Genomic DNA, 25,024 nt, shown 5'->3' on the forward strand with positions numbered 1-25,024 from the left:
CCAAGAAGCATAAAATACCTAGGAATAAATCTAACCAAAGATGTAAAAGATCTGTATGCTGAAAACTATAGAAAGCTTATGAAGGAAATTGAAGAAGATATAAAGAAATGGAAAAACATTCCGTGCTCATGGATTGGAAGAATAAATATTGTCAAAATGTCAATACTACCCAAAGCTATCTACACATTCAATGCAATCCCAATCAAAATTGCACCAGCATTCTTCTCGAAACTAGAACAAGCAATCCTAAAATTCATATGGAACCACAAAAGGCCCCAAATAGCCAAAGTAATTTTGAAGAAGACCAAAGCAGGAGGCATCACAATCCTGGACTTTAGCCTCTACTACAAAGCTGTAATCATCAAGACAGCATGGTATTGGCACAAAAACAGACACATAGACCAATGGAATAGGATAGAAACCCCAGAACTAGACCCACAAACATATGGCCAACTAATCTTTGACAAAGCAGGAAAGAATATCCAATGGAAAAAAGACAGTCTCTTTAACAAATGGTGCTGGGAGAACTGGACAGCAACATGCAGAAGATTGAAACTAGACCACTTTCTCACACCATTCACAAAAATAAACTCAAAATGGATAAAGGACCTGAATGTGAGACAGGAAACCATCCAAACCCTAGAGGAGAAAGCAGGAAAAGACCTCTCTGACCTCAGCCGTAGCAATTTCTTACTTGACACATCCCCAAAGGCAAGGGAATTAAAAGCAAAAATGAACTACTGGGACCTTATGAAGATAAAAAGCTTCTTCACAGCAAAGGAAACAACCAACAAGACTAAAAGACAACCAACGGGATAGGAAAAGATATTTGCAAATGACATATCGGACAAAGGGCTAGTATCCAAAATCTATAAACAGCTCACCAAACTCGGCACCCGAAAAACAAATAACCCAGTGAAGAAATGGGCAGAAAACATGAATAGACACTTCTGTAAAGAAGACATCCGGATGGCCAACAGGCACATGAAAAGATGCTCAATGACACTCCTCATCAGGGAAATACAAATCAAAACCACACTCAGATATCACCTCACGCCAGTCAGAGTGGCCAAAATGAACAAATCAGGAGACTATAGATGCTGGAGAGGATGTGGAGAAACGGGAACCCTCTTGCACTGTTGGTGAGAATGCAAATTGGTGCAGCCACTCTGGAAAACAGTGTGGAGGTTCCTCAAAAAATTAAAAATAGATCTACCCTATGACCCAGCAATAGCACTGCTAGGAATTTACCCAAGGGATACAGGAGTACTGATGCATAGGGGCACTTGTGCCCCAATGTTTATAGCAGCACTCTCAACAATAGCCAAATTATGGAAAGAGCTTAAATGTCCATCAACTGATGAATGGATAAAGAAATTGTGGTTTATATACACAATGGAGTACTACGTGGCAATGAGAAGAATGAAATATGGCCCTTTGTAGCAACATGGATGGAACTGGAGAGTGTTATGCTAAGTGAAATAAGCCATACAGAGAAAGACAGATACCATATGGTTTCACTCTTATGTGGATCCTGAGAAACTTAACAGAAACCCATGGGGGAGGGGAAGGAAAAAAAAAAGAGGTTAGAGTGGAAGAGAGCCAAAGCATAAGAGACTGTTAAAAACTGAGAACAAACTGAGGGTTGATGGGGGGTGGGAGGAAGGGGAGGGTGGGTGATGGGTATTGAGGAGGGCACCTTTTGGGATGAGCACTGGGTGTTGTATGGAAACCAATTTGACAATAAACTTCATATATTGAAAAAAAAATAAACTAAGTGTCTTCTAGTGTTCTTAGAAAGATAGAGCCTGGCTGTAGACTACTACTAGAAAGCATAAGACTATGTTCAGATAACTTCTACAGGGAAAACTACTTTTGGGACTGATAATGAAAACAAAAAAACAAAAAACAAGAATTATAAGTCTTAATTCTAAGTTGAAATAAAGGAAAAGACCATATACATAGAGCACCAAATGTGAAGTGGATCATTATACATTTTATTACCTCAAAACAGAAGTAGTTAACTCTGGAAGAGATTATCAAAAGAATAAGAGACTAATACAGTTGGAAGCAAAACAAAAGCAATGTCACTGATGTTAGAGACTCTCAGGAAACTAAGAATACCTGATAAAAATTAGTATCTACTGTTAACATCATACTTAATGGTGAAATTATTGTGTGTTTCCCTCAAAGACTGGGAAAAAGTAAGGACGTCTGCTCATACCACTTTTGTTCAATATCATGCCAGATATCCTGACAAGTGCAATAGGGGATATAAAGAAACAAAAGACATGCAGATTAGAAAGGAACACTATGAATTTTTATATAGAAAATTCCAACTCTTTAGGCCTCTAAAAAGCAACTACTAGAACTAATAAAATAACAGCCCATAAAGTCAGTATAACAAAAATAAATTGTATTTCTTTGTATGAGTAGAAAGCAACTAGGAAATGAAATTTTAAAAATACCATTCAAAATATCAAATATCAAAGAATATATCTAATGAAATTTGTGTAAGATTTTTACACTGAAAATTATAAAACATTGCAAAAAAATAAAAGAAGACGTAAATATACACAGAGATGTATCATGTTCATGAACTAAAAGACTTAATACTGCTAGGATATCATTTACTTCCAATTTGGTCTATCGATTCAGTAAAATCCCAATGAACATTCCAACAGACATTTTTTTGGGGGGTGCAAATTGACAGTTCATTTTAAAATTTATAAGCAAATGCAAAGAAAAGTGAATGGCCAAGAAAATCTTTAGAAAGAACAAGTTTAGGGGTGCCTGGATGGCTCAGTCAGTTAAACATCCTACTCTTGGTTTCTGCTCGGGTCATGATCTCAAGGTTTGTGAGTTTGAGCCCCACATTGGGCTCTGTGCTGACAGTGTGGAGCCTGATTAGGATTCTCTCTCTCTCTCTCTCTCTCTCTCTCTCTCTCTCTCTCTCTCTTTCTCCCTCCCTCCCTCCTCTCTCTCTCTCTCTCTCTCTCTTTCTCCCTCTCTCTGCCCTTCCACATGCATGTATGTGTGCTCTTTCTCTCTCTCTCTCTCTCTCTCAAAATAAGTGAATAAAAATTTAAAGAAAATAAATACCAAGAACAAATTTGAGAACTCATTACCTGACTTCAGGGCTTATCAATGCTGTAGTAATTAGGAGAGCATGATATTGGCATAAAGAGAGAAACATATCAATGGAATAAATAGAGAATCTTAAAAATAGACTCATACATATGGTCAATATTTTACAAAGGTGTCAAAGCAATTCAAAGGACTCAAAAAAGAAGTGACAAATCTCAGCACCCAGATGCGTTCTTTAAAAACTGTTTCCCACTAAAAGAAACAGGACTCCTTGGTGAATAAAAAAGGCTGATTACCTGTCATATATGAACCATACCAAATAGTTGATAGTTGATGAAGAGAAATTTTTCTTTATAGAATTTTCAGGTAAGAAATGAAGAAAGAATGTTGAAATTCATATAAGGATTTTGCAATTCTTTATGAATTCATGGAAGGATGAAGTATACCTATGAAGTACACTTGTTGGAAAACAATAAATCAGAGCAAGCATTTAAATCTAACCAAGCAATTAAATCTAACCAAATCCAGGGGGCAGAGAAACATTTAGAATGAAACTGTGGGGATGCATCAGTAAAATCCAGACTATGGGAACTCTACAGGGCAAACAACCTGGCTTCTTCATCAAAAAATTGAAGTATAAAAAGAGGAAATGGAGCCTACAGGTTAAAAAAAAAGCCTTAAAAGACATAAATAATTGCAATGTTTGGACCTTATCCATTTGAAATGGATCCCATTTTTTTTTTTAAATTTTTTTTCAACGTTTATTTATTTTTGCAACAGAGAGAGACAGAGCATGAACGGGGGAGGGGCAGAGAGAGAGGGAGACACAGAATCGGAAACAGGCTCCAGGCTCTGAGCCATCAGCCCAGAGCCCGACGCGGGGCTCGAACTCACGGACCGCGAGATCGTGACCTGGCTGAAGTCGGACGCTTAACCGACTGTGCCACCCAGGCGCCCCGAAATGGATCCCATTTCAAACTAAGGCAATCAAAAAATTTATAAGATCTGAAGAAAATGTGAGCAGTAATTATTCAGTAACATTTTGGAGGATTTTTTTGTTAATATACTTTGTTGGGTGGGATTATATTATTATAGTTAGTAAGTGTTAGAAATTTTTTTTAAGAAAAAGTTTTTAAAAATTACACCTGGCCCATACTTAATCTTCAGAACTAAATGACTTGTCTTTACCATGGCCAGAAACTTCACTTTCCATATGCTATTTTGACCCCAAATGCCATTCCTGTTTATTTCTCAATGTTGTTAGGTAATGTTACCAAAATTAGGAAGTAAATAGATAATACTTTTTTCCTCTTGATGATTGGAGGTACAATATCAGCTTTGTTGTTGATAAAGACTATATTGGAATATATAGAAACCACAGAGGTCTTCCTTATCCCTCATCCCAGGAGTAAACTTACCATGTAGATCTAGGCATGACTAACCGATAGCAGATACCCCTCTTCTTTGGGGATGGCCCAGGGAAAGTTATTTCAGCCTGGCCCAGGAAATTTACCCATGTCTAAAGGAAGAATGTGTCATCCTATAGGCAGGCAGGTTCTGATAGAGCAGCCACCTGGGAAAAGTTGAGTGGGACAGGCTTGAGTTCTTCCACACTTACCAAGAGGATTGAGTAAAGGCCAAGAGTGCCTCCACTTGGAACCCTGAGGTAAAGGAAATGGAGATAGCTCTTTATGCAGCTCTTTGCTGCTGGAAGTCTTACTGTAGAATCAGTGGATTAGAGGGATGGAGCTCATAACATCAATAAAATGGAAACTACCTCCTATTGAGTATGTCCCATGTGCAGGGACCATGCTAAGAAGGCAAATTCACATAGGTCACATGTGACACAACTATTATTTACACCTACACAGCCTGACTTGAGGTATACATATTGCAGTGCACAGCCAGATGACTCCCTAGGTTTCTTCCAACTTCAAGGACCATGAATCTTGTTAGAGATTTTCCTCTACTTTTGTTGATACCTTACTTTCCCTATGCATGGATTATGCTTAATGGTAACACCAGCTTAAGAGGGGCTGGTCTTGTGTTACCCAACTATTTGTTGGGCTGCAACCTGGCTTATAGGTGGATTTAAGGGGTTTTGTTTGTCTCAAGAATTTCTAGGGGTATACACAAATGCATCAGGGACTCATGGGAAATTAATATATTAGTTACATGGTATCTCTTTAACTTAGGCAAAAACTGTGTTTTCTACATTTCCTTCTCCATAGGTTTGACCTTTGCACTGGGAAATTGGACATATTATGCTGCAAACTGATGAATGCAACCAATGTATTATGGAAACTTAATTATTTGTATATACTCAAACCTGTTCTTCCTCAAAACTTAATCTTATTGGTTTAATATCCTTACTTACATAGATAGTGACTGTGTACCAGGAAGTATAGACCTCAGTCTGTGCTATCTAATGTGGTAATGACTAGACTGTATGTGGCTATTTAAATTTAAACTTAATTAAGATTAAGTAAAATTAAAAATCCAGCTGCAATAGTCATTTTTCAATAGCTCCAGTATCCACACATGCTTAGTGGCTACTGTATCAAACAACACAGACAGCACATTTCCATCATCATAGAAAGTTCTGTTGAATAGCTTGGATTTGCATAATAAAAACATTTCAATTTTTCTGTCTTCAGTTCTTTTCTATGTTATATTTTTATCACATTTGGTTTCCGGAAAAAGTGTGTAGTAAAATCTGAAAATACACAATTATTTTTCCATGTGCTACTTGCAGGTTATTGAAGAAAAAGGAGAGTTCAGTGTTCCAAGCTGCTATGGAAATATTAAAAATGATAATGGTGGTTCTAGCCTTAATTTTGAGGATCCGTTGGATGATGTAAATGTGGTTGATTTGAAATGGATCCATGACTTTGTGTTAAAGTCTCTGGAGGTTTTATATCAAGTGGAAAAATGGGAGACACTAGTATCACTTGCCATCCAGTTCAATACAATTTCACAGTAAGTAGCACTGTAAGGGCAAATGAAAGTGACAAGCGTTAGTTTTAAAAATGTATTTTAATGAATGTCTCCTTTTCAATGTATTTCTACCCCTGTCTAGTGAGAGATACACAGAGCAAGTGACACCGCTCCTGGTATATGCACAGCGCCAGCTTCTTCTAAGAATATCCAAGTTCAATGGCCCAGATGTTACCCAACAACCTTGTGCAAGATATGAAGCTGAATATGAAGAGAAGGTGAGTTTGGCTCTGTTATTCATGCAGTTGTGACTTCTAATGAGTGTACGTATTAAATACAAAGATTTAGGGATCAGATAAGTATTATTTTCACTGAGGCATTTATCATTCATAGCAACAAACATTATCGAAAGCCTGCTATGGTCAGTATTTTCGAGATACAGGGTAAACAAAAATTAAGTCCTTGTCCATAGGAAACTTATATTCAGATCAGAGCTGATATATTTGTTAGACACAGAGGGGACAATGTCTAGAGCCACAATACTTTCAGAGGCCCACTCCATGTTTTAATTTTTTAAATATGAAGACAAAGAGTAACTTTTAGGTCAAAGAAAATGTCTTAATTTTTACTATTAATACACTTGTATTTATGCCAACATAGTCATAAAATATAATTTTTGATATTTTTGGTGGAGGTGTGGACTCATGAAGGCAAAACTGTCTAAGGTCCATGAAAGTCATGGTGCAGCTTTGAGTTAGGTAGAGGAAAGGGAAGTAGATTGTTTCATTTGTTAATTTAATAAATGTGTATCAACTATCTAATACCAGAGCCATTGCATACAGTTTTACAGACTGTGTCCTGCCCAAGGACCCCCGGTATATGTGAGGGCTGAAATCCAGTCCCTGCCTCACAATCCAGTCTGTGTGCTTGTGGTGTTGCAATCACACAATGGGGACTCCATTTTCTTCTTCTCACAGAGATTCCTTATGGCCCTTGCATATTCTTGATCCCTCCATGTTTCATGCAATGAGAATACAGTCTAAGTTCTTGCTTTATGGAGTTTAATTTTGGGGGGTAAAGGTCAGGCCAGATAATAAACATGTAAACAGATATGTAAAAAGATTTATGATCATTATCAATTTTCTGAAGAGAATAAAATCGGTCAATGAGATAGGTGGGGTGGGAGGTGGAAACTTCAGCAAGGGTGATCTGGAAGGCCTCTTGGAGATGGTAACATCTGATGAGAAATAGCCAGTCATACAAAAGAAAGAGAGTTCCAGCCCAAGGTTAGGACAAGGGCAAAGGCCCTGAGGTAGGACAGAAAGAAGGACTGGATGACTGCAACGGAGCAGATGCGGGAGAGGGTAAAAGGAGGGGGGCTTTGCTTCTTCCTCTTCTCCCCAGTGTCTCATACTCTCCTTTGGGGAGCTAATTCAGTCTGTGGCTCTAAGTACCATCTTTATGATAATGGCTCTTGAAATTACAGCTCCAGTCTAGAGCTTTCTCCTGAATACTATGTTGACACGTAATTGCCTGTATCTGTCAGGGTTCAGTCAGAGAAGCAGAACTAGTAAGATCTATTATCTATCTATCTATTTTTCTATCTGTCATCTATCAAGATTATTATAAGGAATTGGTTTATGTGATTGTGGGGGCTGGCCAGACAAGTCCACAATTGTAAGGTGGACAGTCAGGATCATGAGGAGGAAGGAACCCTATAGGTATAGCCAGAAGCTTTTATCCTTAGGCAGTTGTGAGGGATGATGCAGTGAGGAGAAAGCAGTTGTAGACCTGCATGCTGTTTGGAGATTGGAGTCGGGAGACCTCCAGCACATCAAGGACTCACCTGCTTAGGTCAGGCCCACTGAAGATAATCTCTTTAGCTTAAAGCAAATTTATTAGAGACTTTAATTAGTACCGGCAAAATCCCTTCATAGTGGCAGCTATATTAGTGTCTGAATAGCTGGGATGACATGTGTGTATGCTACAAAATGGATACTTCCCTCCCTTTGTTCTCATAGTTCAGCTTAACCAAGTTGACCCATCAAAAAACCATCATATTACCTAATCAATGTCATCTTTTGGAAGTTTAATAAACTTCTGAAGTTTCGTATACCTCAAACAAACCTATTCTGACAAGTGTTCCACACTTCATTTGGTGACAGCACTGTCCTCCTAGTTGTTCAGGCAAAACACCTTAGAGATGTCCCGGACTCTTCTCTTGCTTTCATACCTCACTTCAAATTGGTTATCAAATCTTCTACCTTCAAAATGTGTTCAGAACCTGACCACTTCTCACTGCCTCTATCACTCCTTCTCTGATAGAGAAGCCACTGTTATATTTGCTTGGATTCATGCAATGACTTCCTAATCAGCATTCTTGCTTCCAACTTCCCTGAACCCCTGCCTCCGGCCTAGTCTATTCTCAATGCAGCAGGTAGAATGACCTTTTAAAACCCTAAATCAGATCATGTCATTCCTCCTTTTTACACCCTATAGCAGCTTCCCATCTGATTCAGAGATAAAGTGAACATCTTTATCATAGCCTTAATGTTCCACATATCCCCCTGTGATTTCAGTGACTCATGTCTTATTACTCCCCTGCAGGATTCAGGGGAGTGCTCTGTTCTTTAAGACGTTCCTGTCTTGGTATTCTTGCGTTTGCTGCTCCCCTGCTTGGAACGTTGCTCCCCCCCCCCCCAATATCCACACTGATTTTTACTCACCTTTCTCTAGTCCTTGCTAAATGTCACTTTCTGTATGAGATGAAGAAATTTATGAGATATTCTGTATGAGATAAATTTATCCAGTATAAATTTATGTACCTGTTTGCTCTATTTCTGTCTACAGTGTTTATAATTCTTCAATATACTCTATAATGTACTTCTCTGTTTTGTTTTTTGGATTTCTACTTCCTCTAGAATAAGTTCCATAAAGTAGGAACTTTGGTTTACTTTGTTCACTGTATTATCCTTGAGCTTAGAGTAGTGACTGACACATAATATTTATTTAATGAAGCTGGGAGAGGGGAAGGACTAGGTCAAATAGGGCCTTAATAGGCCATGGGAAGGAATTTGCATTTTATTAGACTGTTTATGTCTCATTGTACACATACCTACAAGGGACAATCTACATCAGACTGAGATGTACACACACCTACAGCATCTACATCAGACTGAGATTCAAGGAGGTCTGTATTTTGAGAAATAGGTTAGTTCAAGGAGTAGGAATGGAGAAACAGGGAGAAGAGGTTCTTAGGCCTTTTAAAAGAATTTCTTTTTGTCTAAAGTTTTTCTGATTTCAGATATTTTACAATTTTAGGACTTAAGTATCTGTTAGAAAATAAATTTTTAAAATATTACAGAGGAAGTTAGTTCTGAAAAACTTCACCAGGGAAGTTTAAATTGCATTAATTATGGGTAGGGTGAAAAACTCAGCCACTGGAAAAGCAGCCTATATTTTAGATATGTTCTAACTTGCATAATGGAAGATATATTTAGACTTGTGGATTTATAGAATATCAGAAAATCGTATTTTAATTTCTCTACATAATTTGCCTAAAGCTCTTCCAGCTGTGCTGTACAAAAGAAATATAAAGCGGTATGTAGCAGCTTTTTTCCCTGAAGGTTCTCATGATCAAATGCTACTCTGCTAGTTTTTATTTGTAGCATCCTTTTGTACTTTTTTTTTTGACAACTGAAAAATAAGTAAGCTAACTTTTTAGCTATAGATACCTGTCTAAGTAATATTTGTTTTCCTTTTTTAAGATAACCTGCCGAAATTTCATTGGGAAGCAGCTCAAGATTAATCCTCCAACAAGTGAAGAGAAAGATACAGGAAGCTGCACAGATTTCTGTAAAAAGCTTATCTATTCAGGTTGGAACCATTTTAGCTTGAAGCTTTTTTGTAAAGCAAGGTTTGCCGTTGTGTTCTGCATGTCAGATCCTCCATAATTAAAATGTTTTCCAATTCTCTTTCACAGGTTTATTGGACTGAAAATAACCCATTTGATATTTACCATCTTCTGTTGTTATAAATGTCATATAAGGGGAATTAAAACATATGTTTTGATTAGTTTAATCTGTAAGTTGAAGAAGGGAAAGGAGAGAAGGGGAAAGGAAAATTATTTGAAAAATAAGCATGGAAAAAATTGTTTTGCACATTTCCCCTGTTTTTATCTCACTCGGGAACTTCTCAAATTGACCCTTTACTATTTTCTTTCAAGCTGTGCCTTGACTTCCGTAATACCTCCCATAATCAATATAGATTGTTCTGTTGGCTATATCCTGGTCAAGTTGTAAGTCTTTTCGCTAGAGCACAGGAGAAGATGAGGGGACATCATGGCTCCTTTGCTCTTAGCTGAGAAGCCCCCTTGGAATATTTGGTCAGTGCAGCCTGTAGGAGAGGCAATAGAAAAAAGATGAATATGGAGATAATGCCTTCTCACAATTGCACTTTTCATGTGTCTCTGTTTCTGGTATAGGAAAGGAATGCAAATCTTCCCTTTGACATGTTAGGATTCTTTCATTTATCTATTGATTTTATGTATGTATGTCTGTATGTATATAATCATTCATTCATGTAGTGCATCAGTTAGGTGGCCATTCAGTCATTCAGCAAACATTTACTGAGTGTCTACTGTGTGGTAAGTGCTGTACTAGGTCCTGAGATTACAAAGAGACTAAAGATTGAGTGAGGCTAAAGATTTATTACACTGGAATTTACAACCCATTGAAAGAGACTGATAAATAAGCCAGAGATTATAGTATCAGGTGATAAGATCTGTCATATTATGACTACCCCTGCTGCTTCTGCTGTAAGCAACAGTAAACAGCATCGCTGTGCATGTAGTTTAGTGGAGCTAATGTAAAAAGGAAAAGGCAAAAACTGAGGTTAGGGAGGTTGGCAGGAGGGTCTTAGAAGGCAGGATAAAGAGATTCAGATTTACCTGGAGAGCTGAGTGTGGCTAGTTAAAAGGATTTAAAGAAGGAAATAAATGATCATTTTTGTGCTTTTGACAGAACCTCAGGCAGCAATGTGGGGAATCAATTGAAAGCATGCCACATGGAAGCAGAGGAGTGGGTACGCCTAACTTGTGTAAAAGGCGTAATGAAGTCTTGGACTCAGGCAGCGAGAATAGAGGAATAGACAGATATGGGAGAAAGGCTGAAGAAGTCCACAGGACTGTTTCTATACTGGTTAGCCGTAGAAGGGAGGGGTCCAAGATGCCTTGGTTTCTGGCTTGGGTGGCTAGATAGATATCATGTCTTCACACTACAGGGAAAGTGAAGGGAAGAGCAGGTAAGAGAAAGCTACTTTGAAATTACTGAGTTTGAGGTGCCAGGATGATAACTGAGTAGAACTATCTAGTATATGCTTAGATAGACTGGTCAGGCCCTCAGCAGATTTGTATTTTAATCATCAATATAGTGGTGGCGGTTGGAATCAGGGGCTTGTATGAGGTCACTCAGGGAGAGTTATGTGGAGTATAGACCTGAAGATGGCTTCACTTTGGAAATTGAGTCATCCAGAACAGGCCATGCTATACAGTAGTGATAAACAATCCCCAAATCTTATTGCTTCCCACAAGGGAAAGTCCATTTTATTGCTCATGCCACTGTGTTCAATGGGGTTGAGTACTGAGCTGCTTCTCATCATAGGTTGATAGAATCTCCATCTTGACACAAGCTTCCATGATTGTTTCCAAGGCAGGAGCGATAACGCTAATTTACCCTCTAGAGGAGCCATACTGAGAGGATGGGCAGAATGGAAGGAGAGAATGGGCCCAAACACAGGAATGTTTATAGGTGGTAAGGGCAGAAGTTGAAGGTGTTCTCATTGGGTTCTGAAGATTTTCTTAATAAAGCAAGGGGTTGAGGGCATAGCCAAGGTTGCTAGGGTGGGAGATTTCAGGAGGAATGTGAAAGAGTAACCTGGACCCTGAGGGAAATAAAAGGAAGACAGAAGGGCTTCAGAGCAGTGTGGAGGCTCCAGTTGAGTGAATTGGTAACCACAAACTTGTGGGTTTTACTTCTAATGATAAATCAAATTATCTTCTCATACTCATTAAATAATGGAGTTCTAATCAGGTTGTGATTTGTCCTGAGTATATGTTCTTCTTTTCTTTTTTTTTTTCTTAATGTTTATTTTTATTTGAGAGAGAGAAAGAGAGTGAGTCCCAGCGGGGGAGGGGCAGAGAGAGAGAGAGACACACACACACACACACACACACACACACACACACACACACACAGAATCTGAAGTAGGCTCCAGGCTCTGAGCTGTCAGCACAGAGCCTGACGTGGGGCTTGAACCCATGAGCTGTGAGATCATGACCGAAGCCGAAGTCGGATACTCAACTGACTGAGCCACCCAGGCGCCCCTATGTTCTTCTTTTCTTGATCATACCTGTCAAACCTCTGGAGATCCCTCAATTTGGGATCTATAACTCAGAATGTGATTTATATTATCCCTTCCATCCTGAAAAGAATGGGCAACAAATGTGAGGAAATGTGTCAAAAATGCTTATTATCAAAAATGATGATTAGCACCTAAGGGCTAAGAAAAACATACCTAACAAAATTCTAGACCTGTGTGGCCAGTAGGTCTTATTGATGATGGATTCAATATGTCAGAAAAGCACTTTGCCTACTTGTTGTTAAACTTACATTTGGAAAGGCAAGATGGTGGGTAGTGGAACAGAAAGGAAGGAAGGTAAAGTCAGGCTACCATGATTATTTGGGTTAATTCTCAGTGGTGGTGGAATTATAGTCCATTTGAGCAATGACTACAGCAGGAATATAATCTAAAAAATATTGTAATGGCAGTAATAATGAATTGGGCCAGACACTATATTTAGCACATTATAACCATTAGCTTTTTAAGTTTTTGTAATCTTAAGAGATAGATATTATTATGCTTACATTACAGATGAGAAAGTTAAATGTTACTAGTAAGTTAGGAACTATGATTCAAACCTTAGTCTGTCTAATTGCTCAGCCCATACACGTTCCACTAACTACCTGGCCTGTTCACCATTTGTCTCCTCTCAGATTAGTCTCTCCTCTAAACTGATAGCACTCAAAAAAGTTTTGCCATATATCAGTGGTCATGGGGAGACGATACTTTATCCTGACTTATTGTAGTAGTATGGTAGTTTTTAGATGATCCTGCATACTAATTATAAGTTTTTCATTGACTCATTATCATTAAAATCTTGACATCAGACTTATAGCTCTTTATAACACTCTAGGACCTTTGTGACTAGGAGCATATTTTGGCCCACACTTTTGGGCTTATTTGACCAATTTTTAGGATGGTGATTTTTTTTTTCAGTGTACTGAACTTAGATCATTTTAACATGTTTATAAGCATGATGGGTCTTATGTATGTCCTCATAACATGTTTGCAATACTTTTGAAAGACCAAGTATAATCTTGATGGTTTCCACACCAGATTGCTGCTTTAGAACATCATAGATTTTCTTTTGGCATAACAGCATTGGGTGGTAATGCTTGATACATTTAATTCTTCAGAACAGATATTGTAATGCTCCAGTGCCTACAAACATTTGGTGTTCTCATTATTTAACAGCATTCTATTCTCCCTCTAACTATTTAATAATGCATATGTAATTTGGTATAGTCTCTGTAGGATGTAAAGAAGTGAGAAAACCTCACTTTATAGATTATTTTTTGTATGGATGAGTAACTTGCCTGCTTGTTAATCTTCACAGGGGAGATGACTCTGTGAATATGCCTTTTATTGTAGCTGTTTTTGCATTCTGTCTAGGATCTGCTTCTTGAGTTTTGACCTTATTGGTATTTAAGTTATCTCTGATAGGGTTCTTCAGTCTTCAGGTATGTTGGAACTTTCAACCCTTTGGCAGGTGTGTTTTATTACAGCCTCTGGGCATTTGGACTGATAAGATCATATGTGTAGAAAGCAGCTCAATCTTATATCACTCCCAGGGGTTCTTCCTTGGTGAACCTATCTCTCAGGAGTCATTGCTGCTTCAGTTTTAATGAGTACATCAGTACAATAAGAGACACAGCAATTCTTTTTTTTTCCTCCGTCCTCTTCCTCTCCTCTTCTTCCTTTTCTCCTCCTTCTCCTTCTTACCCACCCTCCTCCTCTTTCTCACCCTCCTCCTCTCATTCTCCTTCTTTTTCTTCTAACCTATTTCAAACTGTTGAGGTTATTAGTGCCTTTGAAAGAGTTTCTTGAGTTATTCATGGAAGTCTTCAGAGAGGAACTCCCACTTGAGACGGGGAAGTATGGACAAGCCTCCGAAGCTAATGATGTGTCTTCATTGCTTTCACTAGTTATCGCATGTTGATAGCACAGAAACACCAGCAGAATCCTAGTTAGAGCACAGGAAAAAAGATCTCCTAGGGCTCGAAAAAAAAGAAAAAAAAACAACAAACTGAAATGTAGTTTAGGAAAAAAAAAACAAGGAGGAATGATTTATAAGCAGATATTTGATAAAAAGTGGAAGGATGATTTTATTGAGGCCTCACATTTTAAAGATTGCAAACATCTCCTGTTCCTCCTGTCCTTCTGATTGTCCCAGATAGCAGATGCCTTTGCGAATTTTTATTCCAGAATGAAAGCTCCATGAGAGCAAGGCATGTGTTTGTTTTGTTCACTTGTATCTCTTCCATGACTGGCAGAGTGCCTACTACTGGTAAGTGCTCAATATATATTTTAAAAATATATGACTAACAGACAATATGTAGCTGCCGTCTATTGAATGCTTACTCCCTGCCAGGCACTATGCTAGACACTTGACACAGGTTAAAACAGTAATACTCAGAGGTAAATATTATCATCCCAATTTTAACAGAGATTGGAAAGTAAGGCCTAGAGGAGATAACTGTCTTAAAATAATATTACATGAAAGCTTCCAGCTTCCACCTTTTCCTTTGCTTTCTTAACTTCTTTCCTGGAAGGAAGCTCTTCCCCTTTCAGTTTTTAAGGAGAAAAAGATAAAAGCCAAGCTCATGAATTCTTGTAGGAAAAACACAGAACAGGAACCTTACAATCTTTAGGGCGTTATGTGTAAGAGTAGGGGTCGGAGGCATGCCTTGTCTGGATCATGCAGGACTGTGCGTGGGTAGAGGAATGGGGAACTGAGGGAAAAAAATGGTGGGCGCAGGACAAAGTGGACAAGAGGGTGAAATTGGTAGGGTAGAAGAGAGCTCCTGGGGAGTTAATAAGAGCTTCTGTCACCTAAGTGTTAGATTCTCTTCAATGTGTGGTAGGCAAGAAGAGTGAACTTCCTGGGGGGGACAAGTGGTTCTCTCAAGGTGGCCATGTGCTGGGTTTGACCAGAACCTCCAGGATTTCTAGACATTTCCATCTACTTTGTTGTATATTGAAAGATGTCTCTATGACCATAGAATGTAACTGTGCTACTATTTCCATCAGGACCTCCCTGGGCTCACGAGGACCCCAGGCTTCTTTTCTTAGGCTTATTTATGTTCTAGTCTCAAAGGTTTCTGTAGTCAAATTAGCAGCCCTCAAATCTGGGTCATTGCCAGTTACACAAGATGTGATGCCCTCTGGCAAACTATCTGGAAGAGGCACTGGATTTTTTTTTTTTTAATTTTTTTTTCAACGTTTATTTATTTTTGGGACAGAGAGAGACAGAGCATGAACGGGGGAGGGGCAGAGAGAGAGGGAGACACAGAAATCGGAAACAGGCTCCAGGCTCTGAGCCATCAGCCCAGAGCCCGACGCGGGGCTCGAACCCACGGACCGCGAGATCGTGACCTGGCTGAAGTCGGACGCCTAACCGACTGCGCCACCCAGGCGCCCCATGAGGCACTGGATTTGAAGAGTGGTTGTCTCTCATGTCTTCTAAGGGCTTAAAACAAGTTGATGCCCTCAAGTTTACTTTTCCTCCTTTGTAAAGTGTGAGTAATAGCTATCTCTACTAATTTGTAAGGTGTTATGAGAATCAACTGAGATTAAGATCCATATAAGTGATTATTAATAAAGTTAATACCAGCCATTTAGCTTTGAAAATATTTATCAAGCACATATCACACAACAGGCACTGTTATAGGTCTGGCTTGATAACAGCAGACAAAATGGACAAAAATCTCTGCCCTCATGGAACTTGCATTCTCGTGGCAGGAGACAATCAATAAATAAACAAAACACATCAGTAGATGATGAATGCAGTGGAGAAAAAAGAAATGTGGAGATTGGGATCACCAATTTAAATAGGGTGATCAAGGAAGGCCTCCTGAGAAATTAACAGTTAAGCAATAACCTTAAGGAGCTGAGGATGCAAGCCATGGGGATATCTGAGGGAAGAATGTTCTCGACCAACGTGAACCACTGGTAGGGGTTTGCAGAAAATCCCTTTGTATTGCTTTAATTTTTTTCCAGTGAGGCAGGAAGCAAGGTCATTGACCTGGAAAGGACAGGGAAGAGGTAATTCCTAACTTTTTTCTTTGCCACATAGCCAATTGACCACTCTTCTGTCACTTCTAACATGGGAATGTTCCCTGTGTCCCTCCCTCATTTCCATTGCTACCATCTTAGTTGAATTCAAATCACAATATCTGTGGTGTAGCTTCAGTCTCTCAGCTACCAACCTTAATCTTTCTTCTCCTTCTCCTTCTCCTTCTCCTTCTCCTTCTCCTTCTCCTTCTCCTTCTCCTTCTCCTTCCCCTTCCCCTTCTTCTCCTTCTCCTTCTCCTTCTCCTTCTCCTTCTCCTTCTCCTTCTCCTTCTCCTTCTCCTCTTCTTCTCCTTCTTCTTACAGTACTATAGGTATTTTTATTGAAAAATGTCCATCCTTAGGAAGGCCAGGCTGGCACTGGAATGGTGGCAGCAACAGGCCGGGCCCCGGGAGGTGATATTCCACAGCCTGGTGGCTTTGGTTTATTAGCAGCAGCCACCAGGCAGGCTGCCACCCTCCTCTTTCTATTACAATCTTCTAACTCTTCCTAAAATACCAGTCTCTTTTTGTTTGTCCTGCTCAAGACCCTTCCTGTACTCCTTATTAGAAAGGATGAAGGCGACTTACAGAGGGAGGGCTTCAGGACTCCAGAAAACCCCTCCTTGGTCAGCAGGACTGGCCATGTCATCTCACCGCGCCCTGACTTGCCATCCTGACTCCTGCTTCCATACCTATCCTTGAACAGACCAGTTCTGTCACCCAGGAGAAACCACCAGACTTTCTGTGCCTTATTTCCCTCCTCTGTAAAATAAGGATATCATGGTATGTAACTTTTAGGGTTGTTTTTAGGATTTGATGAATCTATCAGAGTAAATTATATAGAATAGTTCCTGGTATAGTATAAGTAAATGCTCAATCAACCTCAGCTATTCTTATTCTAACTACCTCAACCCCCTTGCCTCCTTCTTCCTAATCAAATCTTTGCTCTCCTTTAAGACACAACTGACATATCTTCTCTTGCATGAAGTCTTTCTTGCACATCCTCTCCTCCCTATGCTGATCTCTCTTCTCTTTCCCTCGTTTTGGCACATAACCAAGAACTCCCTGTAAATATGAGTCTAATACTCCGGGGTCAGAATGCTTCATCTCTTCAGCTAAACTGTGAACTCTCAAGGGCAAAGGTAATACCTCTTAGCCTCCTGTGGCCCCATTGCCTTGCAAGTTGCTGTACTATCAAGTCCTCAGATTTTACAGGGGCGATTCACCTGTTCAACTTGTTGAAGAACTAAATTCCTTTGTTATTTTATCAGAAGCGTGGATTCCTTCTTTCCTGTGTGCCCGTTTCACAGTGTATGGCTGAAAATCTGCAGCCTGGTTCCTGACACCGTCACTTCTTCTCCGGGGACCTCGTGGCAACTCTCCGCTCTTTGTGGCCATTTTTCAGTGCTGTTTTTAGTTCCACTCCCTTTTATGGCCTCATCTTCCTTTCCTCTGCACCCTCCAATATTAGAAACCTGTCTTTCCCTTCTCTTAAGAGAGCACTTACCCATCCAAGCTTCTTTGTTTCCTCCTTTCGTCTCTTTCCCAAGGCACCTCTGCTTTGAAGAGGCTGCTGAAAAGGAGTAGATTATTTCATCTTTTATGATCAGCAAAAGAAAAAGTAGGAGGCTTCATAAGGAAAATTGGCAAGATCTAAAGTTATTTGCATTTCATAGGAATCAAAAGTTTTCTAAGTTTTTTTTTCTTTTTTTAAAGAACTTTCAAATATACCACAAAAATTTGATCTGAACGTTGAAACACCTGCTGCAGACCTGGGGGCTTTGAATTTAGCAGCTTTAGTTTGGGACCAAGACATTCTCTGAATTAGAAAGTCTTTTGCTACTAGTTGGCTTGCTGCAGCATTTCATCCCCCGGTATTCTTCTCTTTCCTTTCAGAATATAGCCACGCCAAAGAGCTCATCTGTGTGCCCGTGGACGTGACAGACACTTTGCGATGTTTTAGACAGACTTTGGAAAAATCCAAATATGATAGCAGATCAATCCGACACAGCAGAAAATTGCTTTCGTTATTCCTTGCACAGACACAAGGTAAAATCCTTGCTCTATACCCCTTGCTTTTTATTGAAGGGAGAACACGACCCTGTGGCTCTACCAGATTCTGCCATAGACCCCTCCTTTCCCCCACTTACATGCCCACTCCCTGCTGCCCCTCACTTTCTTCCTCTTGTCTAGTGGATCACATCTTCTCCCTCACAGTTTATTCCTAACCAAAGACTGTTTCACTCATCTTCTTTCGTGCTTTCTGTGAAACTGGCATACTCCTTTGAGTAGATGCAAGAAGAATATTCGTTAATTTTTTGATTCTGTACATCTATGTTCTTACCCTTCTCTTTGCAAGTATGGTGCTATAGTCATTTAAAAAATTTTTTTCATAAGTAGATGAATTGATTCATACTGAATTAACTAGAACTCTACCAAAACCCTACTTTATCAGTGTCAAGGAAATAGATGCATTTTAGCATAAGCATCAATAAGGTTTCTTATTAATACCATAGATTTTGATCTTAGAGATTTCTTTTAGCTCAAAACAAGATATTCACTATCATTGGTCACATCACATTTATTTGTTTCCTGCATCCTCAACATGTATTGATTTGTGAGCCCAATCAAAGCAGGGCTTTGAGTGGTTAATTGGTAACTCCAGAGGGGAAGAATGTACTCAAATTTAGGTGGGGAAAAATCTTGACTTATGTATGTTTGGGTTATTAAAAATGTGTTAAAAATACTAATATATGTTTACAATCCTTGCTGTTTAAATTTATTGGAATAATAAAAATAAACTTCAAGAATAAACTTAAATTAATAATCTTAAAATAACTATATTTTAAAGTTATTAAAAATAGATTTAAATGTATACCTAACATGCTAATATTTTTTTTTAAAGTTTTTTTTTTTCAACGTTTTTTATTTATTTTTGGGACAGAGAGACAGAGCATGAACGGGGGAGGGGCAGAGAGAGAGGGAGACACAGAATCGGAAACAGGCTCCAGGCTCCGAGCCATCAGCCCAGAGCCTGACGCGGGGCTCGAACTCACGGACTGCGAGATCGTGACCTGGCTGAAGTCGGACGCTTAACCGACTGCGCCACCCAGGCGCCCCCTAACATGCTAATATTTACTGAACTGATCTTTCAGAAATTTGACCAATTTTATTTTCTTTACAATCACTGACAGAAGTTTTACTTATGTGTGTATATATGTGTGTATGTATTTTTTGTTGTTGCCCCCACTTCCCCCCCCAAAAGCACTTGCCATAGCACGTACCCACAGGTTTTGGTTGTATTGTCTATAGACTCATATTAAATCAGCTCTCCATATCATGTCTCAATTTCTTTCAATTATGGCATATATTAATAATGGCTAAGGGCATGAATAAAAACAAGCAAATACAATTCCTAAGAGTGGATTAGACCTGTTCACCCTGAACCTCACCTGCTATTAATTCTCAGCAGTTTATCCCAGTCCTCGGGCTGCAGACTTCAAACTTCACATCAGCTTCTCTTTCTCTGCAGCTTTCGACTACTTCCCCTAGAATAGTTTTCCTTTTTTTCCTGTGTGTTCTCTGATCTTATAAAGAGACTGATTCTTTTCCATTTTCCCCCCTTAGGTCAGAACTAACTATGTGTTCCTTCTATCCCAGAGGTCTCTACCCCAGAGGCAAACTAACATCTTACTGTCAGAAGCCCTTAAAAAAAAGGCAAACCCAAACCGTGTAACTTCCACCAATCCCCACGAGAAGCAAAGCATTATCTCAACATCACTTTCTGGCACACTGCCCCTCCATAGTGTTCTTTACGAAATAACATGAGCAGAGAGCCTGTCCACACATACCTGGGCTCCTCAGAAATGATACTAGATGCTAAATTTAAGGAAACAATGTCCCTCAAACTGCAAAGAAGTCTCACATATATGCAGAATTTTTCCTTTTCTTTCCCTGTCCATTTCCTCTACCTTTCCCCTCCTCATCACTTTCCTTTCTTTCTCCTTTTTGAATTTCTTTAAAAAAATTTTTTTTCCCATGACTTTAGGAGATAAAGGAGGAATAAACAATGAGAAATTTACCACTGGAAAGGTGGAGTTTTGCCTGGGGACAGAAGAGATGCATATGCCAACACCCCCTGACCTCTCTCAGGAACACTTTAGAGTTTTCAGTTCAGTGGAAAAAAGTAAACTTCCCTATTCACAACTCGGACTCGTAATTTCCTCTTATTATGAAACTATTGGTAAGATTAGTGTGATCTTCTGCATTAATGTTGAGATTGCATCTGGGCCTGAAATGCTACCTTTAGAAGTCAGATAAGAGAGGGGCACCTGGGTGGCTCAGTTGGTTAGGCCTCCGACTTTGGCTCAGGTCATGATCTCATAGCTCGTGATTCCGAGCCCTGTGACAGGCTCTGTGCTGACCGCTCAGAGCCTGGAGCCTGCTTTGGATTCTGTGTCTGCCTCTCTCTCTCTGCCCTCCCTTGCTCATGCTATGTCTTTCTCTGTCTCTCAAAAATAAATAAACATTAAAAAAATTTTTTTTAAGTCAGATGAGAGAGCTTGAATATAGAATCTTGTAGGCAGTGATGGAGCAGTGTCTTCCAGCTCCTCCCCTTCCTTACTTTCCCCCCTGGCTGTCACCATGGTGAGATGCAAGGTCACTCTTCTGCTGATCCTCCTTTGACTGAATCTGCGAACCGCTTTTTGGAATGTGACCACTGTTGTGTTTTGTGGCTCTGCCCTAGCTGATCACACTTTCTTTGTCTTTCTGCTTGGTTTGGCTTTGCTACAAATTCATCAGTATATACGCAGTGCATCTTGTAGACCCAACGTCCCTCCCTCCCCTTTTTATAACAGACATTTAGTAATTCCCCCTTTATTCCCTGGAATGAAATGTATATTTAATATAATCTTTCTACACATGTTATTTAAAACAATGACCATGAAGCTCTAAATATAAAATAAAGGGTACACAATGCTATTTTATAATAAAAGAATCTATTTGTGGCACTTAGGTGCTCAGGCACTAGAAAGTATAATGAAGCAATCAGGTGTTCATATCCTGTGTTCTTGAATCGCCATGAATGTTATAGCTACAAATGCAGACTGATACCAGTTTATTGTATTGGTGATGCAAGTACTGTCAGCACTGTTAATTTTGGTGACAGTGGTTTTCTAAAATGGCAAATAAATGTAGGTAAAACAAAGCACTACAGTGAGTGGTTGCATTTCTGGGAAATTCAGAGCATTCTGAAAACATACAAAAATGACCTATTTATGTGTAAAATGCAGTTAGAGGTTAGACTCACACAATTTATATATAGGTTTCTCACCTTTTTTCTTAATTGTGGGGGAAAACTTCTGTGCATTACAGGCAATCCAGTGTCTCTGTTCTTCACCTATGAAATGCCGGGAGATGCCCCATTGTGACAACCAACAACCTTCCTCAGATTTCTAAAACACCCTGTAGGAGACAGCACTGCCTTCATTAAAAACCACTGCCACGTTGGTTGGGTTTTGTTTTGTTTTGTTTTGTTTTGTTTTGTTTTTGCTAGACATCTCTGAATTTCATTGGAGATTTATGCATTTATCAGAAACCACTCCCCCACCCTGTCCAAATTCAGATGCTATTAAAGATGTGCTTTTTTTTGCACTTGGGTAAAGGGAAAAATCTGATATGCTGTGATCTTGTCACATCCCTCCTTAAAAACAAACCCTTCAAGGCTTCCATTTGCTATGGAATAACATCCACAATTTTCCACCAGGCATCTAGACACCTCCATATAACCCTACCACTATCTCCTTCTTCACACTCCCAAGAAAACCATAGTCCAGCCACCCACATCATTTCCATATACACCCCGCCCTTTCTCTCTTGCACGCCTCTTCTGAATTTCTCTTTTCCACCATTTCCACCTGCCTGACTCTTATTCTACCTTCTCCATGTTTCCTATCTCTTAGATCCAGTCTCTCACTCCACTAGGTAAATAGAATATCATTTGCTCTCTTTCAGTATATGGATCACGAGACATGTGAAGGCAGTATTAGCTTGCAGTTTGCTTATCTCCACAGTTAAGGAATGATGCAGCTTAGAATATTCTTGAGACTGTAAGGAAGATATTTCCTAGGAACTGACATTTGTTCTTTTGCTTGATTAAAAATACAGATGTTCTCCAAGCCTGCAATAAAAGAAGTCTTAAAGTTCAGGCATTGCATGAACTGGGAAGCCTTCTCATCTTTGCTGAAAAGAAAAGGTAGATTTCTGGGAGCCAGTAGAACAAGGGAAAACTTTGGTTGTTTGTTTGAAAACATTTATAATTATTGTGAAAAAATACTGTTTTTCATGAATTTTAGTTCTTTGATTATATCCCATTGCTACATTTTATTCTTCAAATGCTACCTGAGAGAAAAAGTTATGAGCATAAATGGTATAGATTCATTCTCTAACATCTTAATTAAAATGCTTCTTCAGTGCATTTGCTTTCTCTTTTGGAAGCTAGATTTAATGACATAGATCTCAGAAAACATATTGCTTGATCCTCTGTTTCTCTTCTAGGGCTGCTTTTAAATGTTGGTGCCAAGCTCTTGATGACATATTCAGAAAACAAGATGTGCTGCATACATGGAAAGAGTTTGGTAGCTCGCTCACCAATGCTACCAATAGCTATTTACCTCCAGGTTCCAAAGATTATAGTGAGGAATTTCTGTCAAATGTTGGCATTTGGGGATGTTTGCAAGGAGCGGTCATATCAGCAAAGATAGCTCAGTGAGTGTCACAATGGGGCAAGCTTCCTTTGGTGGAGTGCCTACCTGTCCATGTAGAGCACCATGCCTCAGACGCATGGGATACGTGGACAGCTATGTCCATACCATACAAAGTTATACACTTTCCTTATTTGTGATGTGTATTATCTATGGCCATCTCTTCTGCCTATAACCCCCTCCCCCACAGTGTGGGCATCACATGGACACAGATCTTTGCTTGTTCACCAGGGTCTCCTGAGTGTCTGGCATGGAGTTGCCATTTAATAACTACTTGTGGAACAAATGACTGAGCAAGTGATCAGTTGGTATGGGACCAAGACTAACAGTGTGGAGGCAGGCCGACTTGGGCCTAATTCGAGAGCCCCCTCCTAAATCTGGGGTCCTGGGCTGGCTCCTCATTCTCCCAGAGCCTCAGTGTTCTCATCTACAAACTGGTGGCAAGAATTACGTGACACACCATATTAGTTTGCTAGTGTTGCCATAATGAAGGACCAGTTTGTGGGGAAGTTATTGTCTCATAGTTTTGGAGGCTTGGATTCTTAGGTTAGGATGTTGGCAGGGTTGGCTTCTTCTGAGGCCTCTCTCCCTGCTTGTAGCTGGTGGTCTTCTCACGGTGTCCTTACATCACCCTCCCTCTATGCATGTCTGTATCCTAATCTCCTCTTCTTACAAGGACATCAGTCATGCTGGATTAGGGCCCACCTTAATGACCTCATCATAACCTACTTACCCCCTTTGAAGGTCCTATCTCCAAGGACAGTCACATTCTGAGGTTATTGGGGGTTAGGACTCCAAAATATGAATTTGGGAGGGGGACACACAATTTAGCTCATAACACATATTGTATTAGTTTCCTAATTCTGTAACAAATTATCACAAAATTAATGGCTTAAGACAACACAGATTTATTATTTTACAGTTATGGAGGTCAGAAGTCCTAAAATCAGTGTATTGGTAGGGCTGTGCTATTCTCTTGAAGGCTCTAGGGAAGAATCTGCTTCCTGGTCTTTTCCAGCTTCTGCAGGCCTTCTGCCCTCCTCAGCTCACAGCTCCATCTTCTTTCTTCAGGATCAGCAGCCTATTATCTTCCTCTTTCTCCCTCCCTCTTTCTCTCTGACCTCTGTTTCTGTGTTCATCTCTTCTTCTATGACTCTGACTCCACCGCCTTTCTCTTGTAAGGACCATTGTGATTACACTGAGCCCAAACTTAATTTTAATCACCTCTGTAGTCTTTTTTTTTATTTAGGGCCAATATAAGGTCAATTTTATTACTTTCTTTTAATTTAAATTTTAATTAGCTAATATACAGTGAAATATTGGTTTCAGAAGTAGAATTCAGTGATTCATCACTTACGTATAACACCCAGTGCTCATCACAAGTGCCCTTTTTAATATCCATCACCCATTCTAGCCCATCTCCCACCCACCTCCCTCCAGAAACCCTCAGTTTGTTCTTTATTGTTAAGAGTCTTTTGTGGTTTGTTTCCCTCTTATCTTTTCCCCCTTGCTTCCCATATGTTTATCTGTTTTGTTTCTTAAATTCCATATATGAGTGAAATCATACGATATTTGTCATTCTCTGATTGACTTATTTCTGCCATGAAAGCAACATATTCGTAGATTTGGGGGATTAAGGCATGGATCTCTTTGGCAGGGAGTGGGGAGTATTATTCAGCCTGCCACACATAACATATAACACATAACATATGTGAAAGTCATCACAGTGTCTTACACTTAGTTAGCACTGACAAATATTTTAAATACTTGAATAATGTGAGAAA

General features: G+C 39.5%; 1 protein-coding gene across 1 annotated transcript in view; it reads left to right on the forward strand.

Moving 5' to 3' along the window:
- Window positions 1–25,024, forward strand: part of CFAP54 (cilia and flagella associated protein 54) — a 290,869-nt gene that overhangs the window by 148,707 nt on the left and 117,138 nt on the right. The window contains exons 37-42 of the mRNA XM_047065944.1: window positions 5,843–6,066; window positions 6,167–6,302; window positions 9,792–9,900; window positions 18,373–18,525; window positions 22,645–22,732; window positions 23,035–23,244. Of these exons, the coding sequence (XP_046921900.1) occupies window positions 5,843–6,066; window positions 6,167–6,302; window positions 9,792–9,900; window positions 18,373–18,525; window positions 22,645–22,732; window positions 23,035–23,244 (920 nt within the window). The remainder of the gene's footprint in view (window positions 1–5,842; window positions 6,067–6,166; window positions 6,303–9,791; window positions 9,901–18,372; window positions 18,526–22,644; window positions 22,733–23,034; window positions 23,245–25,024) is intronic.

This window comes from Lynx rufus, unplaced genomic scaffold (genome assembly GCF_022079265.1).
Source record: "Lynx rufus isolate CCGP_SWC_20201006 ecotype Redwood Valley unplaced genomic scaffold, mLynRuf1.p SCAF_7, whole genome shotgun sequence".
Lineage (NCBI taxonomy): Eukaryota > Metazoa > Chordata > Mammalia > Carnivora > Felidae > Lynx > Lynx rufus.